The sequence below is a fragment of the Macaca fascicularis genome, chromosome 19 (assembly GCF_037993035.2).
Source record: "Macaca fascicularis isolate 582-1 chromosome 19, T2T-MFA8v1.1".
NCBI classification, from domain to species: Eukaryota; Metazoa; Chordata; class Mammalia; order Primates; family Cercopithecidae; genus Macaca; species Macaca fascicularis.
In genome coordinates, this window is record NC_088393.1 from 20,991,666 (window position 1) to 21,010,712 (window position 19,047).

A 19,047-nucleotide genomic window follows, 5' to 3' on the forward strand; every position below is an offset into this window, starting at 1 on the left:
GATCTGCCCACCTTAGCCTCCCAAAGTGCTGGGATTACAGGTATGAGCCACTGTGCCTGGCCCATGTGTTCTTATTGTTCAGTTCCCACTTATGAGTGAGAACATGTGGTTTTTGGTTTTGTGTTCCTGCATTAGTTTGCTGAGGATAATGGTTTTCAGCTCCATCCATGCCTTTGCAAAGTACACGATCTTATTCTTTTTTATGGTTGCATAGTATTCCATAGTGTATATGTACCACATTTTCTTTATCCAGTCTACTATTGATGGGTGTGTGGGTTGATTCCATGTCTTTCCTATTGTAAATAGTGCTGCAATGAACATACACATCCACATACCTTTATAATATAATTATTTATATTCCTTTAGGTATATATCCAGTAATGGGATTGCTGGGTCAAATGGTATTTCTGGTTCTAGGTCCTTGAGGAATTCCCATACTGTCTTCCACAATGATTGAACTAACTTACGTTCCCACTGACAGTGTAAAAGTATTTCTGTTTCTCCACAGCCTCACCAGCATCTGTTGTTTCTTGACTTTTTAATAATCATTATTCTTACTGGCATAAGATGGTATCTAATTCTGGTTTTGATTTACATTTCTCTAATGATCCCTGATGTTGAGCTTTGTTTGCTTTTTGGCCATATAAATGTATTCTTTTGAGAAGTGTCCATGTTCTTTGCCCACTTTTTAATGGGGTTGTTTGTTTTATTCTTATAAATTTCCTTAAGTTCCTTTTAGACTCTGGATATTAACGTTTGTCAGATGAATAGTTTGCAAAAATGTTCTCCGATTCTGTTCACTCTGTTGATAGTTTTTTTGTTGTTGTTGTGGAGAAGGTTTTTAGTTTAATTAGATTCTATTTGTCAAGTTTTGCTTTTGTTGCAGTTGCTTTTGACGTTTTCATGATGAAATCTTTATCCATGCCTATGTCCTGAATGGTATTGCCTAGATTTTCTTCTAGGGTTTTTATAGTTTTGGGTTTCACATTTAAGTCTTTAATCCATCTTGAGTTAATTTTTGTACAGGTGTAAGGAAGGGTTCCCATTGCAGTTTTCTGCATATGGCTAGCTGGTTCTCCCAACACCATTCATTAAATAGGGAGTTTGTTCCTCATTGCTTGTTTTTGTCAGATTTTTCAAAGATTAGATGGTTGTAGATAAGCAGTCATTTATGAGTTCTGCATTCTTTTTCATTGGTCTATGTGTATGTTTTTATACCAGTACCAGGCTGTTTTGGTTACTATAGCCTTGTGGTATAGTTTGAAGTCAGATAGCATGATGCCTCCAGCTTTGTTCTTTTTGCTTAGAATTGTCTTGACTATATGGGGTCTTTTGGGTTCCATATGAATTTTAAAATAGTTTTTTCTAATTCTGTGAAAGATGTCAGTAATAGTTTAGTGGGATAAGCATTGAATTACTTTTGGCAGTATGACTGTTTTTACAATATTGATTCTTTCTATCTTTTCCATTTATTTGTGTCCTCTCTGATTTTCTTGAGCAGTGGTTTGTGTTCTTCCTAAAGAGGTCCTTCACTTCCCTTGTTAGCTCTATTCCTAGATATTTTATTCTTTTTTGTAGCAATTGTGGATGGAAGTTCATTCATGATATGGCTCTCTGCTTGTTTATTGTTAATGTATTAAAATGCTTGTAATTTTTGCACATCGATTTTGTATCCTGAGACTTTGATGAAGCATCTTATCAGCTGAAGAAGCTTTTGGGCTGACACTGGGGCATTCTAGATATGGTATCATGTCATCTGGAAACAGACAGTTTGACTTCCTATTTGAATACCCCTTATTTATTTTTCTTGCCTGATTTTCCTGGCCAGAACTTCCAATACTCTGTTGGATAAGAGTGGTGAGAGAGGGCATTCTTGTTGTGCCAGTTTTCAAGGGGAATGCTTCCAGCTTTTGCCCTTTCAGTATGATATTGGCTGTGGGTTTGTCATAAATGACTCTTATTATTTTGAGGTATGTTCCATAAATACCTAGTTTATTGAGCATTTTTAACATGAAGGTATGTTGAATTTGATCAAAGACCTTTTCTGCATCTATTGAGATAAACATAAGGATTTTGGTTTTAGTTCTGTTTATATGATGAATTATATTTATTGATTTGTTTATGTTGAAAAAGCCTCGCATCCCAGGGATGAAGCTGACTTGATTGCGGTGCATAAGCTTTTTGATGTGCTGCTAGATTTGGTTTGCCAGTATTTTATTGAGAATTTTTGCATCAATGTTTATCAGAGATATTGGCTTGAAGTTTCTTGTTGTTGTTGTTGTTGTTGTTATATCTTTGCCAGACCTTGGTACCAGAATGATGCTGATCTTATAAAATGAGTTAGAGTGAAGTCCCTCTTTTTCTATCATTTGGAATAGTTTCAGAAGAAATGGTACCAACTCCTCTTTGTACCTCTGGTAGAATTCAGCTGTAAATCCATCTGCCCCTGGGCATTTTTAGTTTGTAGGCTATTTATTACTTGCTCAACTTGAGAACTTGTTATTGGTCTATTCAGGGATTCAAATTTTCCCTGGTTCGGTCTTGGGAGGGTGTGTGTGTCCAGTAATTTATCTATTTCTTCTAGATTTTTCAGTTTATGTGCATAGAGGTGTTTATAATATTTTCTGATGGTTCATATTTCTGTGGGGTCAGTGGTGGTATCTTCTTTATCATTTTGTATTGTATCTATTTCTTCTTCTCTCTTTTGTTCTCCATTACTCTAGCTAGTGTTCTATCTATTTTATTAATGTTTTTTTAAAAATAGCTCCTGGATTCACTGATTTTTTGAAGGGTTTTTTGTCTCTATCTCTGTCTCTTTCTCTATCTCAGTTTCACTCGGATTCTGGTTATTTCTTGTCTTCTGTTAGCTTTGGGGTTTGTTTGCTCTTGGTTCTCTTGTTCTTTTAGTTGTGATGTTAGGGTGTCAATTTGAGATCTTTTCCAGCTTTTCGACGTGGCTATGTAGTGGTATAAATTTTCCCCTTAACACTGCTTTAGCTGTGTTCTAGAGATTCCAGTACATAGTCTCTTTGTTCTCATTGGTTTCAAATAATTTCTTGGTTTCTGATTTAATTTTATTATTTACCCAGAAGTCATTCAGGAGCAGGTTGTTCAATTTCCATGTACTTGTGTAGTTTTGAGTGAGTTTCTTACTCTCAAGTTCCAATTTGATTACACTGTGGTCTGAGAGACTGTTAGGATTTCAGTTGTTTTGCATTTGCTAAGGAGTGTTCCTTCCAATTATGTGATCAGTTTTAAAGTAAGTGCCATGTGGCACTTAGGAGAATGTGTATTGTGTTGTTCTTGGCTGGAAAGTTCTGTAGATATCTGTCAGGTCCATTTGACCCAAAGCTGAGTTCAAGTCCTGAATATCTTTGTTACTTTTCTGTCTCAATTATTGGTCTAATATTGGCAGTAGGGTGTTAAAGTCTCCCACTATTATTGTGTGGGAGTTTGTTTAAGTCCCTTTGTGTAAGTCTCTAAGAATGTGTTTTATAAATCTGCGTGCTCCTTGAATTGATTCCTTTAGCATTATATAATGCCCTTCTTTTTCTGTTTTGATCTTTGTTGGTTTAAAGTCTATTTTGTTAGAAACTACAATTGCAACTCCTCTTTTTTTCTTTTATTTGCTTGATGAATTTTCCTCCATTCCTTTATTTTAAGCCTGTGTGTGTCTTTGCATGTGAGATGGGTTTCTTGAATATGGCACACCAATGGGTCTTGACTCTTTAACCAGCTTGACATTAGGTGTCTTTTAATGAGGGCATTTAGCCCATTTAAATTTAAGATTAGGCCAGGCACGGTGGCTTATGCCTGTAATCCCAGCACTTTGGGAGGCTGAGGCAGGTGAATCACCTGAGGTCAGGAGTTCAGGACCAGCCTGGCCAACATGGCAAAACCCCACCTCTACTAAAAATATAAAAATTAGCCTGTCATAGTGGTGCACATCTGTAATCCCAGCTGCTCGGGAGGCTGAGGCAGAATTGCTTGAACCTGGGAGGCAGATGTTGCAGTTAGCCAAGATTGTGCACTGCACTCCAGCCTGGGTGACAGAACAAGACTCCATCTAAAAAAAAAAAAAAAAAGTTTAAGGTTAATATTGCTATGTGTGAATTTGATCCTGTTTTCATGGTGCTAGCTGGTTATTTTGAAGACTCTTTGATGTAGTTTTTTCATAGTGTCATTGGTCTTTGTACTTCAGTGTGTTTTTGCAGTGGCTAGTAATGGTTTTTTTCTCTTTCCATGTTTAACCCTTCTCTCAGGAGCTCTTGCAAGGCAGGCCTGGTGGTGATGAATTCCCTCAGCATTTGCTTGTCTGAAAATGATTGTAATCCTCCTTTATTTATGAAGCTTAGTTTTCCTGGATATTCTTGTCTGGAAATTCTTTTCTTTAAGAATGTTGAGTAGTGGCCCCCAATCTCTTACGACTTGTAGGGTTTCTGCTTAAAGGTCTGTTGTTAGTCTGACCAACTTTTGTCTGTAGGTGATGTGGCCTTTCTCTCTGGCTGCCTTATCATTTATTCCTGAATTTCAGTCTTGAAGAATCTGATGATTTTGTGTCTTGGGGATGATCTTCTCATGGAGTATCTTACTGGGGTTTTCTGGATTTTTTGATTTTGAATGTTGGCCTTTCTTGTTATGTTGGAAAAGTTCTGGATGATATCCTAAAGGATGTTTTCTAACTTGGTTCCATTCTCCCTATCCAAGGTACCCCAGTCAGTCATAGGTTCAGTCTTTTTATATAATCTCATAGACCTCGGAGCTTTCTTTCATTCCTGTTCTTTTTTCTTCAATCTTGTCTGCCTGTTTTATTTCAGCAAGATAGTCTTCAAACTCTGAAGTTCCTTCCTCAGCTTGGTCTACATGGTTATTGATACTTGTGGTTGCACTGTGAAGTTCTGATGTTGTGTTTTTCAGTTCCATCAGGTCATTTATGTTCCTCTCTAAATTGGTTGTTTTGGTTAACAGCTCCTGTCATGTTTTTCATGGTTGTTAGCTTCTTTGCATTGGGTTAGAACATACTCCATTAGTTCAGCAAAGTTCATCATTAACCACCTTCTGAAGCCTACTTTTGTCAATGTATCCACCTCAGCCTCTGCCCAGTTCTGTGCCTTTGCTGGAGATATGCTAGCTGGGATCATTTGGTGAAGAGGCGGCACTCTGGCTTTTTAAGTTTTCAGCATTTTTTGATTTATTCTTTTCATCTTTGTGAGATTTTCTAGCTTGCATCTTTGAGGCTGCTGACCTTTGGATGGGATTCTTGCGGGGACTTTTTTGTTTGTGCTGTTTTTGGTGTTGCTTTCTGTTTGTTTGGTTTTCTTTTTTTCTTTTTTCTTTTTTTTTGTTTGAGATGGAGTCTCGCTCTGTTGCCCAGGCTGGAGTGCAGTGGTGCGATCTCGGCTCACTGCAAGCTTTGCCTCCCAGGTTCACGCCGTTCTCCTGCCTCAGCCTTCCGAGTAGCTGTAACTACAGGCACCCACCACCATGCCTGGCTAATTTTTTGTATTTTTAGTAGAGACAGGGTTTCACCGTGTTAGTCAGGATGGTGTCGATCTGCTGACCTCATGATCTTCCCGCCTCGGCCTCTTAAAGTGCTGGGATTACAGGCGTGAACCACCGCACCCGGCCTCTGTTTGTTTGTTTCTCTAACCATCAGGCCACTTTTCTGTAGCACTGCTGTGATTTGCTTGGGATCTACTTCAGACCCTATTTGCCTGGGTTTCTCCCACACCTGGAGGTGTCAACCAGTGGAGCCTGCAGAATAGCAGAGATGACTGCTTGCTCCTTCCTCTGGGATCTTTGTCCCAGAAGGGGAATGACCCGATGACAGTGGGAACACTCCTTTATAAGTTATCTGATGATGTCTGTTGCGGGGGGTCTCACCCAGTCAGGATGTGTGAGATCTGGGAACCACTTAACAAAGCACTCTGGCTGCCCCTTGGTGGAGTGGCTGTGCTGCACTGGGGGAAATTCCGTACATCTGTACTGCCCGGATTGCTCAGAGCCAGCAGGGGGAAAGACTAAGTCTGTTGATCTGCAGAAACTACCTCATTGTTCCTGTTTTATGTGTTTCTTGTAGATAAGTTTTTTCTCATTTCCTGTTTTACTACCTTAATTTTTGTTTATTTTAACTTTATTGTTACATGCTTTATTTTTTCATTTTGATTTGCATACTTTCTATAAATATGTAATCATCTTGAAGTATATTGTAATTATCTTAAAATGGAGATTACATAAAACATCTTAAAGTTAAAAAAATAAGGCCAGGCATGGTGGCTCACACCTGTAATCACAGCACTGTGGGAGGCTGAGGTGGATGGATCACCTGAGGTCAGGAGTTTGAGACCAGCCTGGCAACATGGTGAAACTCCGTCTCTATAAAAATACAAAAATTAGCTGGGTGTGGTGGTGGGCATCTGAGACTGAGGCAGGATATCTACAGAACCTTAATGGTTTTATGTACCATTATTATGATAGTAAAAAATTCTGTCTGTATATTTACATTTAATAGAGAGCTTTATATTTACATATGGTTTTATGATGACATCTAGCATCATTTTATTTTTCAACATAATGGATTCATTTTAGCATTTGTGTTTGTTTATGTGCAGAGTATGTGTTTCTCAGACTGGATCTTGAACTCCTGGTCTCAGGAGATCTGACTACCTTGGCTTCCTAAAGCTGTAGAATTACAGGCATGAGCCACTGTGTCTGGCTACCATGTACCATTTCTTGTAGGACTGTGCTAGTTGTAATGAACACCCTGAAATTTAATTTAGGAAAGTCTTTATTTTTATTTTGTTTTTCAAGGAAAATTACTTTGAATTGAGTATTATTGGTTAGAATTTTTTTATTACATCAAAATTTGGGAAGTTCTCAGCTTTCTTTTTCTTTAATTTACCTCTGTATTACTTTTTCCCTATATTCATCTTCTAAGATTTATTTCATGAATATATTGATGTACTTGATGGTGTCCAATAAGTTTTACATTCCATATTTTTCTTTTGTTTTGCGATTTTATATTTTTATGTTATATATTTTAGGGTATGCCACTTCACACCAGTTAAGTGTGTTTTGATGTTTTTGTTTATATTATAATTGTGTATGACAATGTTTAACTCTGTGCAATTTAAGGCAGTTTGGAGCAGAATCAAATACAAATCAGCCATATGTCTATTGCCAATGTAATTATCTCTGTTTGTTTCCCTGTATAAATATTATCTCTGTATTTTTTATGACATGTATTTGTTATGTAGGTTTGTTGTAAATGGTTGTTCAGTCTTGTCTAGGTGAGCAGTCATCTCCTAATTTCAATATCTATTGTGAACCTATATTATTTTTGTGTGGGAGAAACACTCTTGGATTTGAAGATTATATACAAATTATCATAACTTTGTATCTTTTTTAGGTATTTATTTTTACTTGTCAGAACCACATATCAAAATTTATTATCAAACATTTTTAAATATGCTGTTTAGGCCAGGTGCAATGGCTCACGCTTGTAATCCCAGGTCTTTGGGAGACAAGGCTGGCGGATTGCCTGAGGTCAGGAGTTCGAGACCAGCCTGGCTAACATGGTGAAACCCTGTCTCTACTAAAAATACAAAAATTACCCAGGCATGGTGGTGCCTGTAGTCTCGCTACTCAGGAAGCTGAGGCAGGAGACTCACTTGAACCTGGGAGGTGGAGGTTGCAGTGAGCTGAGATCACGCCAATGCACTCCATCCTAGAGCAAGATTCCATCTTTGAAAAAAATAAAATATGCTGTTTAGTCTTATTAATTATATGACAATGTTATGCAACTTATCTCTAGAACATTTATATGTTGCAAAGCTAAATCTCAATACACATTAAACAAGAACCAATTTTTCTGATTTTCTGGCACTTTGCAAACACCACTCTGTTTTCTTTTTCTAAGAGTATAACTGCTTCATATATCTCCTACAGTCTCTTTTTGTGGCTGACTCATTTCATTTTGCATAATGTCATCAAGGTTTATCTTTATAGTTGTTAGAATATTTTTGGCTTTTTAAGTCCTAGGTGATATTCCAATATTTTTATATTTTAAATTATATCTACTGAATAATTTGGAGACAGAAATTTGCATTCCTTTTACCTATTGGCTTTCAGTAACAATGCTGCAATAATTATGGGTAGGCAAATAACTTCATATGGCCATCCATGTGAACATTTATATATGTGCTAACTTCTATTTTATTAGTTCACTTTTTTTTGAGACAGAGTCTCGCTTTGTCACCCAGGCTGGAGGGCAGGGGCGCGATCTTGGCTGACTGCAACCCCTGCTTCCCGGTTCAAGCGATTCTCCTGCCTCAGCCTCTTGAGTAGCTGGGACTACAGGCTCATGCCACCAAGCCCAGCTAATTTTTTTATTTTTAGTAGAGACAAGGTTTCACCATGTTGGCCAGGATGGTCTCAATCTCTTAACCTTGTGATCCACCTGCCTTGGCCCCCAAAGTCCTGGAATTACAGGCGTGAGCCACCATGCCCGGCCTATTAGTCTACTTTTTAGCCATTGTACTCATACCAAATTGTTTTTATTCTGTAACTTTGTAATGTATTTTGAAATCAGGAACTATAATGACTTCAACATTGTTCCCTTTTTTTTTTTGAAGACTTTGGGTACTTTATTGTCTTTTGAGAGTCCGTATACTACTTTTGGAGTTGCTGTTTCTATTTCCTCAAAAATGCAATGAGAAATTTAAAAAAAATTGCATTAAATCTCTGTATTACATTGAGCAGTGTGGACATCTTCAAAATATTATTTCAGCCTTTGAACAGGAGCATGCTGTAGAGTGTGTTTAATATCTATATAGTTGTAAATTTTTCAGGTTTTGCCTGTTTTATACTCATTTCATTTTGGTCATAGAATGTAATTCATAAATTTTCAGTTTTAAAAAATTTGTTAGCACTTCTTTTTTTGCCTACCAGGTGGTCTATCAAGGAGAATGTTGTATGAGCTATTGAGAAGGGCATGCATCCTGATATTGTTGAGGCGTCTTCTCTATACCTCTGTTAGAAATAATTGTTTTATACTGCCTTCAAGTCCTCTCTTCACTTACTAATATTCTGTCTTGTATTATTTTTATTACAGAAAGTTGGGTATTGAAATGTCCTACCATAATTATATTACTGTCTAGGTGTTTTTTCCATTCTGTAAATATTTGCTATATATATCTGGAAACTTAACGTGAGATACAAACACACACAAACACATATATATACATAGGCTCCCAGTAAATGAACGTATTATTGTTTAATGTCCTTCTTTGTCTCTTTGCAGTTTTGACTTAAAGTATATTTTATAAAATGTGACAGTTTTTGACTTAAGATGTAGCTTATGTAATATTATTTTGGCCTCTTCAGCTCTCATTTGGTTAATATTTGTATGGAATGTCTAAATCCATCTTGCCACTTTCAGTCCTTTTTTATCATTAGATTTTAGCTGACTGTTGTAGAAAGGCAAGTTGGATCTTGGTGTGAGAAACCAACTCACACATCCAAACCCAAAGAATGGACTCAGAGACCTGGAGAACAGCAAAAATGAGACTTAATGACAGTCTTGCAAGATTGAGTGTCTGGCATGCAGGCACACACAGCACAGTTTCAGCAAACAATTTGTCTCTTAGCGCACAGGCCCCTCCCCCAGTTCCTCATAGACTGACTACTAGGGGGCCACAATCTTCCCAGATGTCACCTATTGGCAAGGGCTTTAGGTGTTTCCTTTTGAGTTGTCTTGTTGCATTTTGTTGCAGCCCAAAATGCATCGCAACTGTTCAGAACTCTTCAGACATTTGACTTGTGGCCCTAGTGGCTGCACTTAGCTGATAAGAAAGGGTACAATTATCTATGTTGCAAATTAACCTAAATTTTTTAGTGGGATGGGGAGGGGGTAGTTGCAAGGGCCCTGACCCATTGGTGCCTGGCTGCTGGGTAAAAGAGAAGGCAGTAAGGAGGTAGCTGGTGACTCAGTACACTCTGCTGCTTTATCACTTTATTTCCATGTAACCTGCTTAAAACGCACTTAGAATTGAGAACGGACTATCACATATAGGTTATTTTCTACATTGGTTTTTTATTTTTATTTTTATTTTTGAGACAAAGTCTCACTATGTCCTCCAAGCTGGAGTGCAATGGCATGATCTTAGCTCACTGTAACTTCCGCCTTCCAGGTTCAAGTGATTCTCCTGTCTCAGCCTCCCGAATAGCTGGGATTACAGGTGGGTACCACCACACCCAGCTAATTTTTGTATTTTTGTTAGAGATGGTGTTTCACCATGTAGGCCAGGCTGGTCTCAAACTCCTGACCTCAGGTGATCTGCCCATCTTGGCCTCTGAAAGTGCTGGGATTACAGGCTTGAGCCACCGCACCCAGACACATTTTTTTTTTTTTTTTTTTAGATGGAGTCTCCCTCTGTCTCCCAGGCCGGAGTGCAGTGGCGCGATCTCGGCTCACTGCAAGCTCCACCTCCCGGGTTCACGCCATTTTCCTATCTCAGCCTCCCGAGTAGCTGGGACTACAGGTGCCCACCACCACGTCCGGCTAATTTTTTGTATTTGTAGTAGAGAGGGGGTTTCTCTGTGTTAGCCAGGATGGTCTCAATCTCCTCACCTCGTGATCCGCCTGCCTTGGCCTCCCAAAGTGCTGGGATTACTGGTGTGAGCCACCGTGCCTGGCCCCAAAATTTTTTTAATAAATCACTTTATTGAACGTATGTCTCTTGATTGGAAAGTTAGTTATATATATGTATGTGTATATATATAAACTCTGAAACAGACTTATTAATGTTATTTTGTTGTTTGATTCTTGTATCTTTGTCTCTCATTCTCTTTTTTTTTTTTTTGAGACGGAGTCTCGCTCTGTCGCCCAGGCTAGAATGCAGTGGCCAGATCTCGGTTCACTGCCAGCTCCACCTCCCGGGTTCATGCCATTCTCCTGCCTCAGCCTCCCGAGTAGCTGGGAATACAGGCGCCCGCCACCATGCCCTGCTAATTTTTTTGTATTTTTAGTAGAGATAGGGTTTCACCATGTTAGCCAGAATGGTCTTGAACTCTGGACCTCGTGATCCGCCCGTCTCGGCCTCCCAAAGTGCTGGGATTACAGGCGTAAGCCACTGTGCCGGGCCTCATTTTCTCTCTTAATTTGTGTCTTTTTTATTTTTTTGTTGATATATGTTTACTTCTTTCTTATTTTGTTTTATGTATCTATACAAATATATTCTTTGTGCTATCTTGGGGATTACATAACACCTCTAAAAGATACAACAATATATTTCAGTCTGGTAAAAAGAAAAAAACTTCAGTTGCATGCAAATGTTTTTTCTCATTACATCTGCCCTCAAAGTTTTCATTGATGTTTGAATTATATTTTTTAATGTTGTATATTCACTAACAAGATGTTTATAATGATTTCTATGCTTTTAATTTTCAAATTTTAGAGAATAATTAAAAATGTTTTCTGTACCATTATAATAATTCTTAAAAATTCAATTTTTGTGTTTGTGGATATCTTTTCCAGAAAATAATGTATTTTTCTATGACTATGTGTTGTTTCATTGAATAATGTTATTTTCAGTAGAAGCAACTGCTTTTAGCACCTTTTATATGTAGAGCATATGGAGTGCCAATACACTTTTTCAGAATTTGGTTATTTTTGAAGGTTTTGTTTTTTTTATTCAGCAGGACATATTTGCTGATGGTATTTTACTCACTTGATAGTTATTTTTTTCAGGACTTTGACTATATCAGACAGTACCCTTCTGGCCTGCAAAATTTTTGTTGACAATTCACTGGCTATCTCATAAGACTTTGCTTGCAAATGATACATCACTTTTATCTTGCAGTTTCCAAGAGGCTGTTTTTGCATGTGACTTTTGAAATTGTGCTTACATATATGTTTGTTATAAGTATCTTTGTGTATATCCTAGTTTGTTTTTTGAGCTTCTTCATTTTTTATGTCATTTTTTTCTTTCAGGATTTTTCAGTTAGTCTTTTTGATATTTTTTGCTGTCATAATTTCTGTTTTTCTGATATTTTACATATTTTTGTTCTTACCCTCATTTTTCTGATTTTCTGTAGTTCTCACTGTAGTTCTCATTTTCTGTTTCACTCACTGAGTATTCAATTTGTTTTCAATTTTTAAAATTAATACATACATTTTTTATGGTTTCTCTCTGAAACTTTATAACATTTTTGATAAAACCATATTGCCTTATTTTGTATGCATTTGTAATCTTTGATTGAAATTTGGACATTAAAAAATGCTACCTGTCACAATCTTTATAATGTAGCTTTGTCCTGGCATAGTCTGAACAATTGTCTTGATTATAGAGATCCTGGGAGTCTCTCAAACATGTTCCTATTATGTGTCTTATCTACAATTTTGTGTTTATTTTTTAATTAAAGGAGTTTGTGTTTCTTCTTTTTTTAGTTTTTTTTGAGACAGAGTCTTGCTCTGTCTCCCAGACTGGAGTGCAGTGGCGCAATCTTGGCTCCCTGCACCCTGCACCTCCTGGGTTCAAGCGATTCTCCCGCCTCAGCCTCCCAAGTAGCTGGGAATACAGGTGCACACTCTCACACCTGGCTCCTTTTTTTTTTTTTTAAGTAGAGATGGAGTTTCACCATGTTGGTCAGGTTGGTCTCAAACTTGTGACCTCAAGTGATCCACCAGCCTCAGCCTCCCAAAGTGCTGGAATTACAGGCGTGAACCACCACGCCTGGTTTATTTTTGGTTCTTCTTAATAGTAAGAACTTGCTACACCTGTTTTCTGTGTGTGGAACTGCAGCCTCTCTGCTGCTGTAACATTTAGCTATGGTCTCAGCAGACTTAAACTGTCATTCCAAAGTATACCAGTTTCTTTCAGCAGTATATGTCCATGGGAGACAGAAACCAGTGTCTAGACAGGACCCTAGAAGCAAGTAATAAAGATGTATGTGCCAGTATTTTAATTGTCTTTTAAAGAAGAAACCAAACCTTGGCAGTTTACTTCGAAAGGCACGGTTATATTGGGGAGCAGGAAGAGCTGTGTTGGGTAAATGTAACAGACTTTTCTTTTTCTTCTATGTCACTCTATGTTGTGCTCAGCTGGGGCATTTCACACATGTAACTTATTTATACATTTTCCTCAGATGTATTTTTGTTGTATGTTTTTGTTACATTTACATGTCCATAAAAAATTAGGGTCTTTGGGCCAGGCATGGTGGCCAGTGCGCCAAAGTGCGGTAATCCCAGCACTTTGGGAGGCTGAAGTGGACGCATCACCTGAGGTCAGGAGTTCAAGACCAGACTGGCTAACATGGCAAAACCCCATCTCTACTAAAAATACAAAAATTGGCTGGGCATGGTGGCGCGTGCCTGTAATCCCAGCTACTTTGGAGACTGGGGCAGGAGAACAGCTTGAGCCTGGGAGACAGAGGTTGCAGTGAGCCGAGATCATGCCATTGCACTCCATCCTGGGCTACAGAATGAGACTCCGTCTCAAAAAAAAAAAAAAAATTAGGGCCTTTGTTCTTTTGCTTTGCCATCTTGTTTATGTAGTTTGTATAATTTTATGGGTTACATTTGTAAAGCATATTCATCTGAGTCTAGTAAATGGAGTAATTTGTTATTTTTATTTCTTTCAGTTATATATTCTCATTTTGCCCAAGACCTTTGGCCAGAGCAGGGCATAAAAGATTCTTTCCAAGAAGTCATATTGAGAAGATATGGAAAAGGTGGACATGAAGATTTACAGTTAAGAACAGACTGTAAAAGTGTGGATGAGTGTAATCTGCACAAAGAATGTTATAATGAACTAAACCAGTGTTTGACAACTACCCAGAGTGAAATATTTCAATGTGATAAATATGTGAACGTCTTTTATACATTTTCAAATTCAAATATACATAAGATAAGACATACAGGAAAGAAGCCTTTCAAATGTAAAAAATGTGACAAATCGTTTTGCATGCTTTTACACCTAACTCAACATAAAAGAATTCATATTAGGGAAAATTCTTACCAATGTGAAGAATGTGGTAAAGTCTTTAACTGGTTCTCAACCCTTACTAGACACAGAAGAATTCATACTGGAGAGAAACCCTACAAATGTGAAGAATGTGGCAAAGCTTTTAAGCAGTCCTCAACCCTTACTACACATAAGATAATTCATACTGGAGAGAAACCCTACAGATGTGAAGAATGTGGCAAAACCTTTAACCGGTCTTCACACCTTACTACACATAAAAGAATTCATACTGGAGAGAAACCCTACAGATGTGAAGAATGTGGCAGAGCTTTTAACCGGTCCTCACACCTTACTACACATAAGATTATTCATACTGGTGAGAAACCCTACAAATGTGAAGAATGTGGCAAAGCTTTTAACCAATCCTCAACCCTTACTACACATAAGATAATTCATGCTGGAGAGAAACCTTACAAATGTGAAGAATGTGGCAAAGCTTTTTACCGATTCTCATACCTTACTAAACATAAGATAATTCATACCGGAGAGAAGTTCTACAAATGTGAAGAATGTGGCAAAGGCTTTAATTGGTCCTCGACCCTTACTAAACATAAAAGAATTCATACTGGAGAGAAACCCTACAAATGTGAACAATGTGGCAAAGCTTTTAATGAGTCCTCAAACCTTACTGCACATAAGATAATTCATACTGGAGAGAAACCCTACAAATGTGAAGAATGTGGCAAAGCCTTTAACCGGTCCCCAAAACTTACTGCACATAAGGTAATTCATTCTGGAGAGAAACCCTACAAATGTGAAAAATGTGGCAAAGCTTTTAACCAATTCTCAAACCTTACTAAACATAAGATAACTCATATTGGAGATACATCTTACACATATCTAGAATGTGATAAAGCCTTTAGCCAGTCTTCAACTCTTACTAAACATAAAGTAATTCATACTGGAGAGAAACCCTACAACTGTGAAGAATACAGCAAAACTTTCAACCAGTCCTCAAACCTTATTGAACAAAGTAATTCATACTGGAGAGAAACGCTACAAATGTGAAGATGTGGCAAAGCCTTTAACCAGTCCTGAATTCTTACTAAACATAAGAAAATTCATACTGAAGAGGAACCCTATGAATGTGAAGAATATGGCAAAGCCTTCAACGAAGTCCTCAATGCTTACCAGACATAAAATAATTCATGGGCTGGGTGTAGTGGCTCACGCCTGTAATCCCAGCACTTTGGGAGGCTGAGACGGGTGAATCACATGAGGTCGAGTGTTCGAGACCAGCCTGACCAACATGGTGAAATCCCGTCTCTACTAAAAATACAAAATTAGCCAGGCGTGGTGGTGCATGCCTGTAATCCCAGCTACTTGGGAGGCTGAGGCAGAAGAATTGCTTGAACCCGGGAGGCAGAGGTTGCAGTGAGCCGAGATCGTGCCATTGCACTCCAGCCTGGGCAACAAGAGTAAAGAGTAACACTCTGTCTCAGGAAGAAAAAAAAAAAAAAAAAAAGATAATTCATACTGAAAAGAAACTCTACAAACTTGAAAGATGTGACAGTGCTTTTGACAACAACTAAAACTTTTTTAAACATAAAAAATCATACTGGTGAGAAATCCTAGAAATGTAAAGAATGTGACAAAGCCTTTAAATGGTTGTCACACTTGATTATAGGTAAGATAGTTCATGCTGAAGAAAACTACAAGTGTGAACAATGGCAAAACTTTTAACGAATGCTCACACCTTATTGCACAGGAGAGCATTTATACTTGAGAAAAATTGTACAAATATAAAGACCATGAAAAAGCCATTAATATCTATTCACATCTTACCACTGGAGAGTTCATACTTAATAAAAGGAATATAAGTGCAATTACCATCAAAAGATCTTTCAGGAAATACAAACCTTTAAAGTGAAGAAGGTATTTATTTTGAAGATGAACATTACAAATGTGAAGAGGGTTGTAGTACCTTTATTTGTATCACAGATTTTATTGTACATATTTTGTACTAGAAGAAAACTCTGAAGTAGTTGCTCAAAGTTTGTTCAACATCAGGGAATTTATATTGAAGAAAAACCTTGCAAATTTAATAAATTTTAAACACTTTTTCAAAAAGTACAGCTTAGAAGACACCAGAGTTCATACTAAAATATATTTTTGCAGATGCAGTAAAAATGAAAATATTTAACCAAAATTAAATCTGTATAAATGTCAGAGAATTTACAGTACAAATATATAAGGCACTGACACTTCAGATATACTAAATCAGAGTGCTGAGTATAGAAAATAAAACTAAAGTTGGGGCTGAATGCAGTGGCTCACATCTGTAATCCAGCACTTTGGGCGGCTGAGGTGGGTGAATCACCTGAGGTCAGGAGTTTGAGACCAGCCTGACCAACATGGAGAAACCGCAGCTCTCCTAAAAATACAAAATTAGCCACGTAGGGTGGTGTATGCCTGTAATTCCAGCTACTCGGGAGGCTGAGGCAGGAGAATTGCTTGAACCTGGGAGGTGGAGGTTGTGGTGAGCCGAGATTGCGCCACTGCACTCCAGCCTGGGCAACAAGAGCGTAACTCTGTCTCAAAAAAAAGGAAAAAAAAGCAACAACTAAAGTTGGTAGAAAAATTATTTGTATGTAACTTTAAAAGGAGTAGGAAGGGTTTTTTGCAGAGTTATTATGTTCAAAGTATACTTTATTTCTTGAAGAAATTACAGATTTTTTGTAAATAATGATGTAATTCAACTCAAAATATTTCCTACTGTTTATTTTGGTTGTATTCACGTGTGAAAGCATGTGATCAGTTATTGCTGCATTAAAAACGTGAGAGTCTTTTTTATTAAGTGGCCATTATGATCTTCTCTATGAAAGAGTAAGGACATGAAAATGTAAGATGCATGATGAAAAATTAAGTGAAGTGGCTCTTTGTGGTTAACTTATATTGAATGATGCATTAGGTAGGTGTTCACAGTAATATGATTTTGCATTATGAGAAGAAAACATTTTTAATTTTACTTAAAATTAAATGAAAATAAATTAGTATATTATTGTACTAATTGTACTTTTGTATAATAAAATCCAGTATATTTTAAAAATGTTAGATTATGTGTGAATATTTTAATCCAATATTTTTAACATGTTAAATACTATTGTGCATTTAATGAAGTGTTATTATGCCACGAACCTTAACCTGTTCCACTTTACTTAAGGGTATAGATGAAAGATCACAACAATAAGGGGCCAGGCGCAGTGGTTCACGCCTGTAATCCCAGCACTTTGGGAGGCCAAGGCGGATGAATTACGAGGTCAGGAGTTCGAGACCAGCCTGGCCAACATGGTGAAACCCCGTCTCTACTAAAAATACAAAAATTAGCCTGTCGTGGTGGCTGGTGCCTGTAATCCCAGCTACTTGGGAGGCTGAGGCAGAAGAATCGCTTAAAACCATAAGACAGAGGTTGCAGTGAGCTGAGATCGTGCCACTGCGCCTGGATTAACATCTCAAGTTATCTCTTTTGTCAGTGGGTTTAAACCACAAATTAGTTAAAGAATATTGTTTCTGTAGGTTAAATTTTTCTTTTTCAATCATTTCAATTTATTTTTAAAATTTTTTGTGGGTACCTAATATGAGTATATATTTATGCCATATTTATGCATATTTTGATGCAGGAGTAAAATATATAATCACATCAGGGCAAATGGGGTATCCATCACCTCTAGCATTTATCCTTTGTATTACAAACAATCCAGTTCTACACTTTTAGTTATTTTAAAATGCACAATTGTTATTGGTCACAGAGTTATTTTTATGGTCATAATAAAAAATATGCAAGTATAAAATCCATACATTTCTGAGTCCTAAATAAATATTAAATTTTTCTTACATATATTTTTGAACATGTGGCCTGTCTGCCTGCAAACACATACAGACTTTTAGTTTTGATTTACATAGAGTTAAATATATATTAGTCTAAAGATAAACCTTAGCTGTAAGAAAACTATGGACTATGAGTTTGTACCCATTTTCAGAAAAAAAAGCAATATAGGAACAAAGCAAGTCATTTTAACAAGGTGGCTACTAGAAAACTAAAAACCTCAAAAACGCCAAAAGCAAACGTATACTCTCTACTTTGTATTGAATTTATTACTGTATAATCTATGCCTTATGCTTCCAAATCTCCCGATGCAAATTATCTGTTTATACTTGCCTGGTACTCATGACAGACCTCTAATTTTTTTGTGTTTTTTATATTTTATAGTTTATGAAATATTCATTATATGAGCTGGAATGTGACTATAAGAATAATTTTTATGAAATGTAGTCCATGCAAAATAATTTTTATATGTAATTCCACAATTAGTATTTTGTTACATTTTATTTAGTTAGAACACTCCATTTTGTTTTCAATTGGAGAACTGTATATAAGCTTACTATTCTTTAGTTATTCTTTTTGCTTTTTATAATTGATATAAGTAAATTTATTTATGGAGTCAAATTGTTCAGGTAAATACAAGGGAAGCTTAGTAAGTCATGAAGATGTTTTTATATGTAAATGTGGAAAGCATATATAGCAGTTCTTGCTGTGTAACATGCTCCAGAAAAAGCCATAAACATTTCTGCTAAAGTTGGTTTGTAACTTCAAGTCAGAGATAGAAAATAGTGGTGAAGAAATAAAACTGATTTTTTATGTGGAGAGGACACTTTTTCCAGGCTGCAAAGCTGAGTGTTGCTGGAATTTAAAAAAAAAAAAAAAAAAATGTAGCCGGGCATGGTGGCTCACACCTACAATCCCAGCACTTTGGGAGGCTAAGACAAGTTGATCACGAGGTCAGGAGTTCAAGACCAGCCTGGCCAAGATGGTGAGACCCCCGTCTCTACTAAAAATACAAAAGTTACCCGGGCATGGTGGTGGATGCCTGTAATCCCAGCTATTTTGGGGGCTGAGGCAGAGAATCACTTGAACCCGGGAGGTGGAGGTTGCAGTGAGCCGAGGTTGCACCACTGTACTCCAGCCTGGGCGACAGAACGAGACTCTGCCTTTAAAAAAAAAAAAAAAAAAAAAAAAGCTGGC

The 19,047-nt window shown here is 37.2% G+C and overlaps 1 protein-coding gene across 7 annotated transcripts in view; it reads left to right on the forward strand.

The window, feature by feature from the left end:
* The window catches only part of LOC102134786 (uncharacterized), a 40,327-nt gene extending 23,441 nt beyond the window's left edge, over positions 1–16,886 (forward strand). For all 7 annotated transcript variants that reach the window (XM_015440424.4, XM_015440425.4, XM_074026581.1 and 4 more), the window contains one exon: positions 13,642–16,886. In XM_015440424.4, coding sequence (XP_015295910.1) covers positions 13,642–15,032 — 1,391 coding nt within the window. In that variant the 3' untranslated portion in view covers positions 15,033–16,886. The remainder of the gene's footprint in view (positions 1–13,641) is intronic.
* The last annotated feature ends 2,161 nt before the right edge of the window (positions 16,887–19,047 follow it).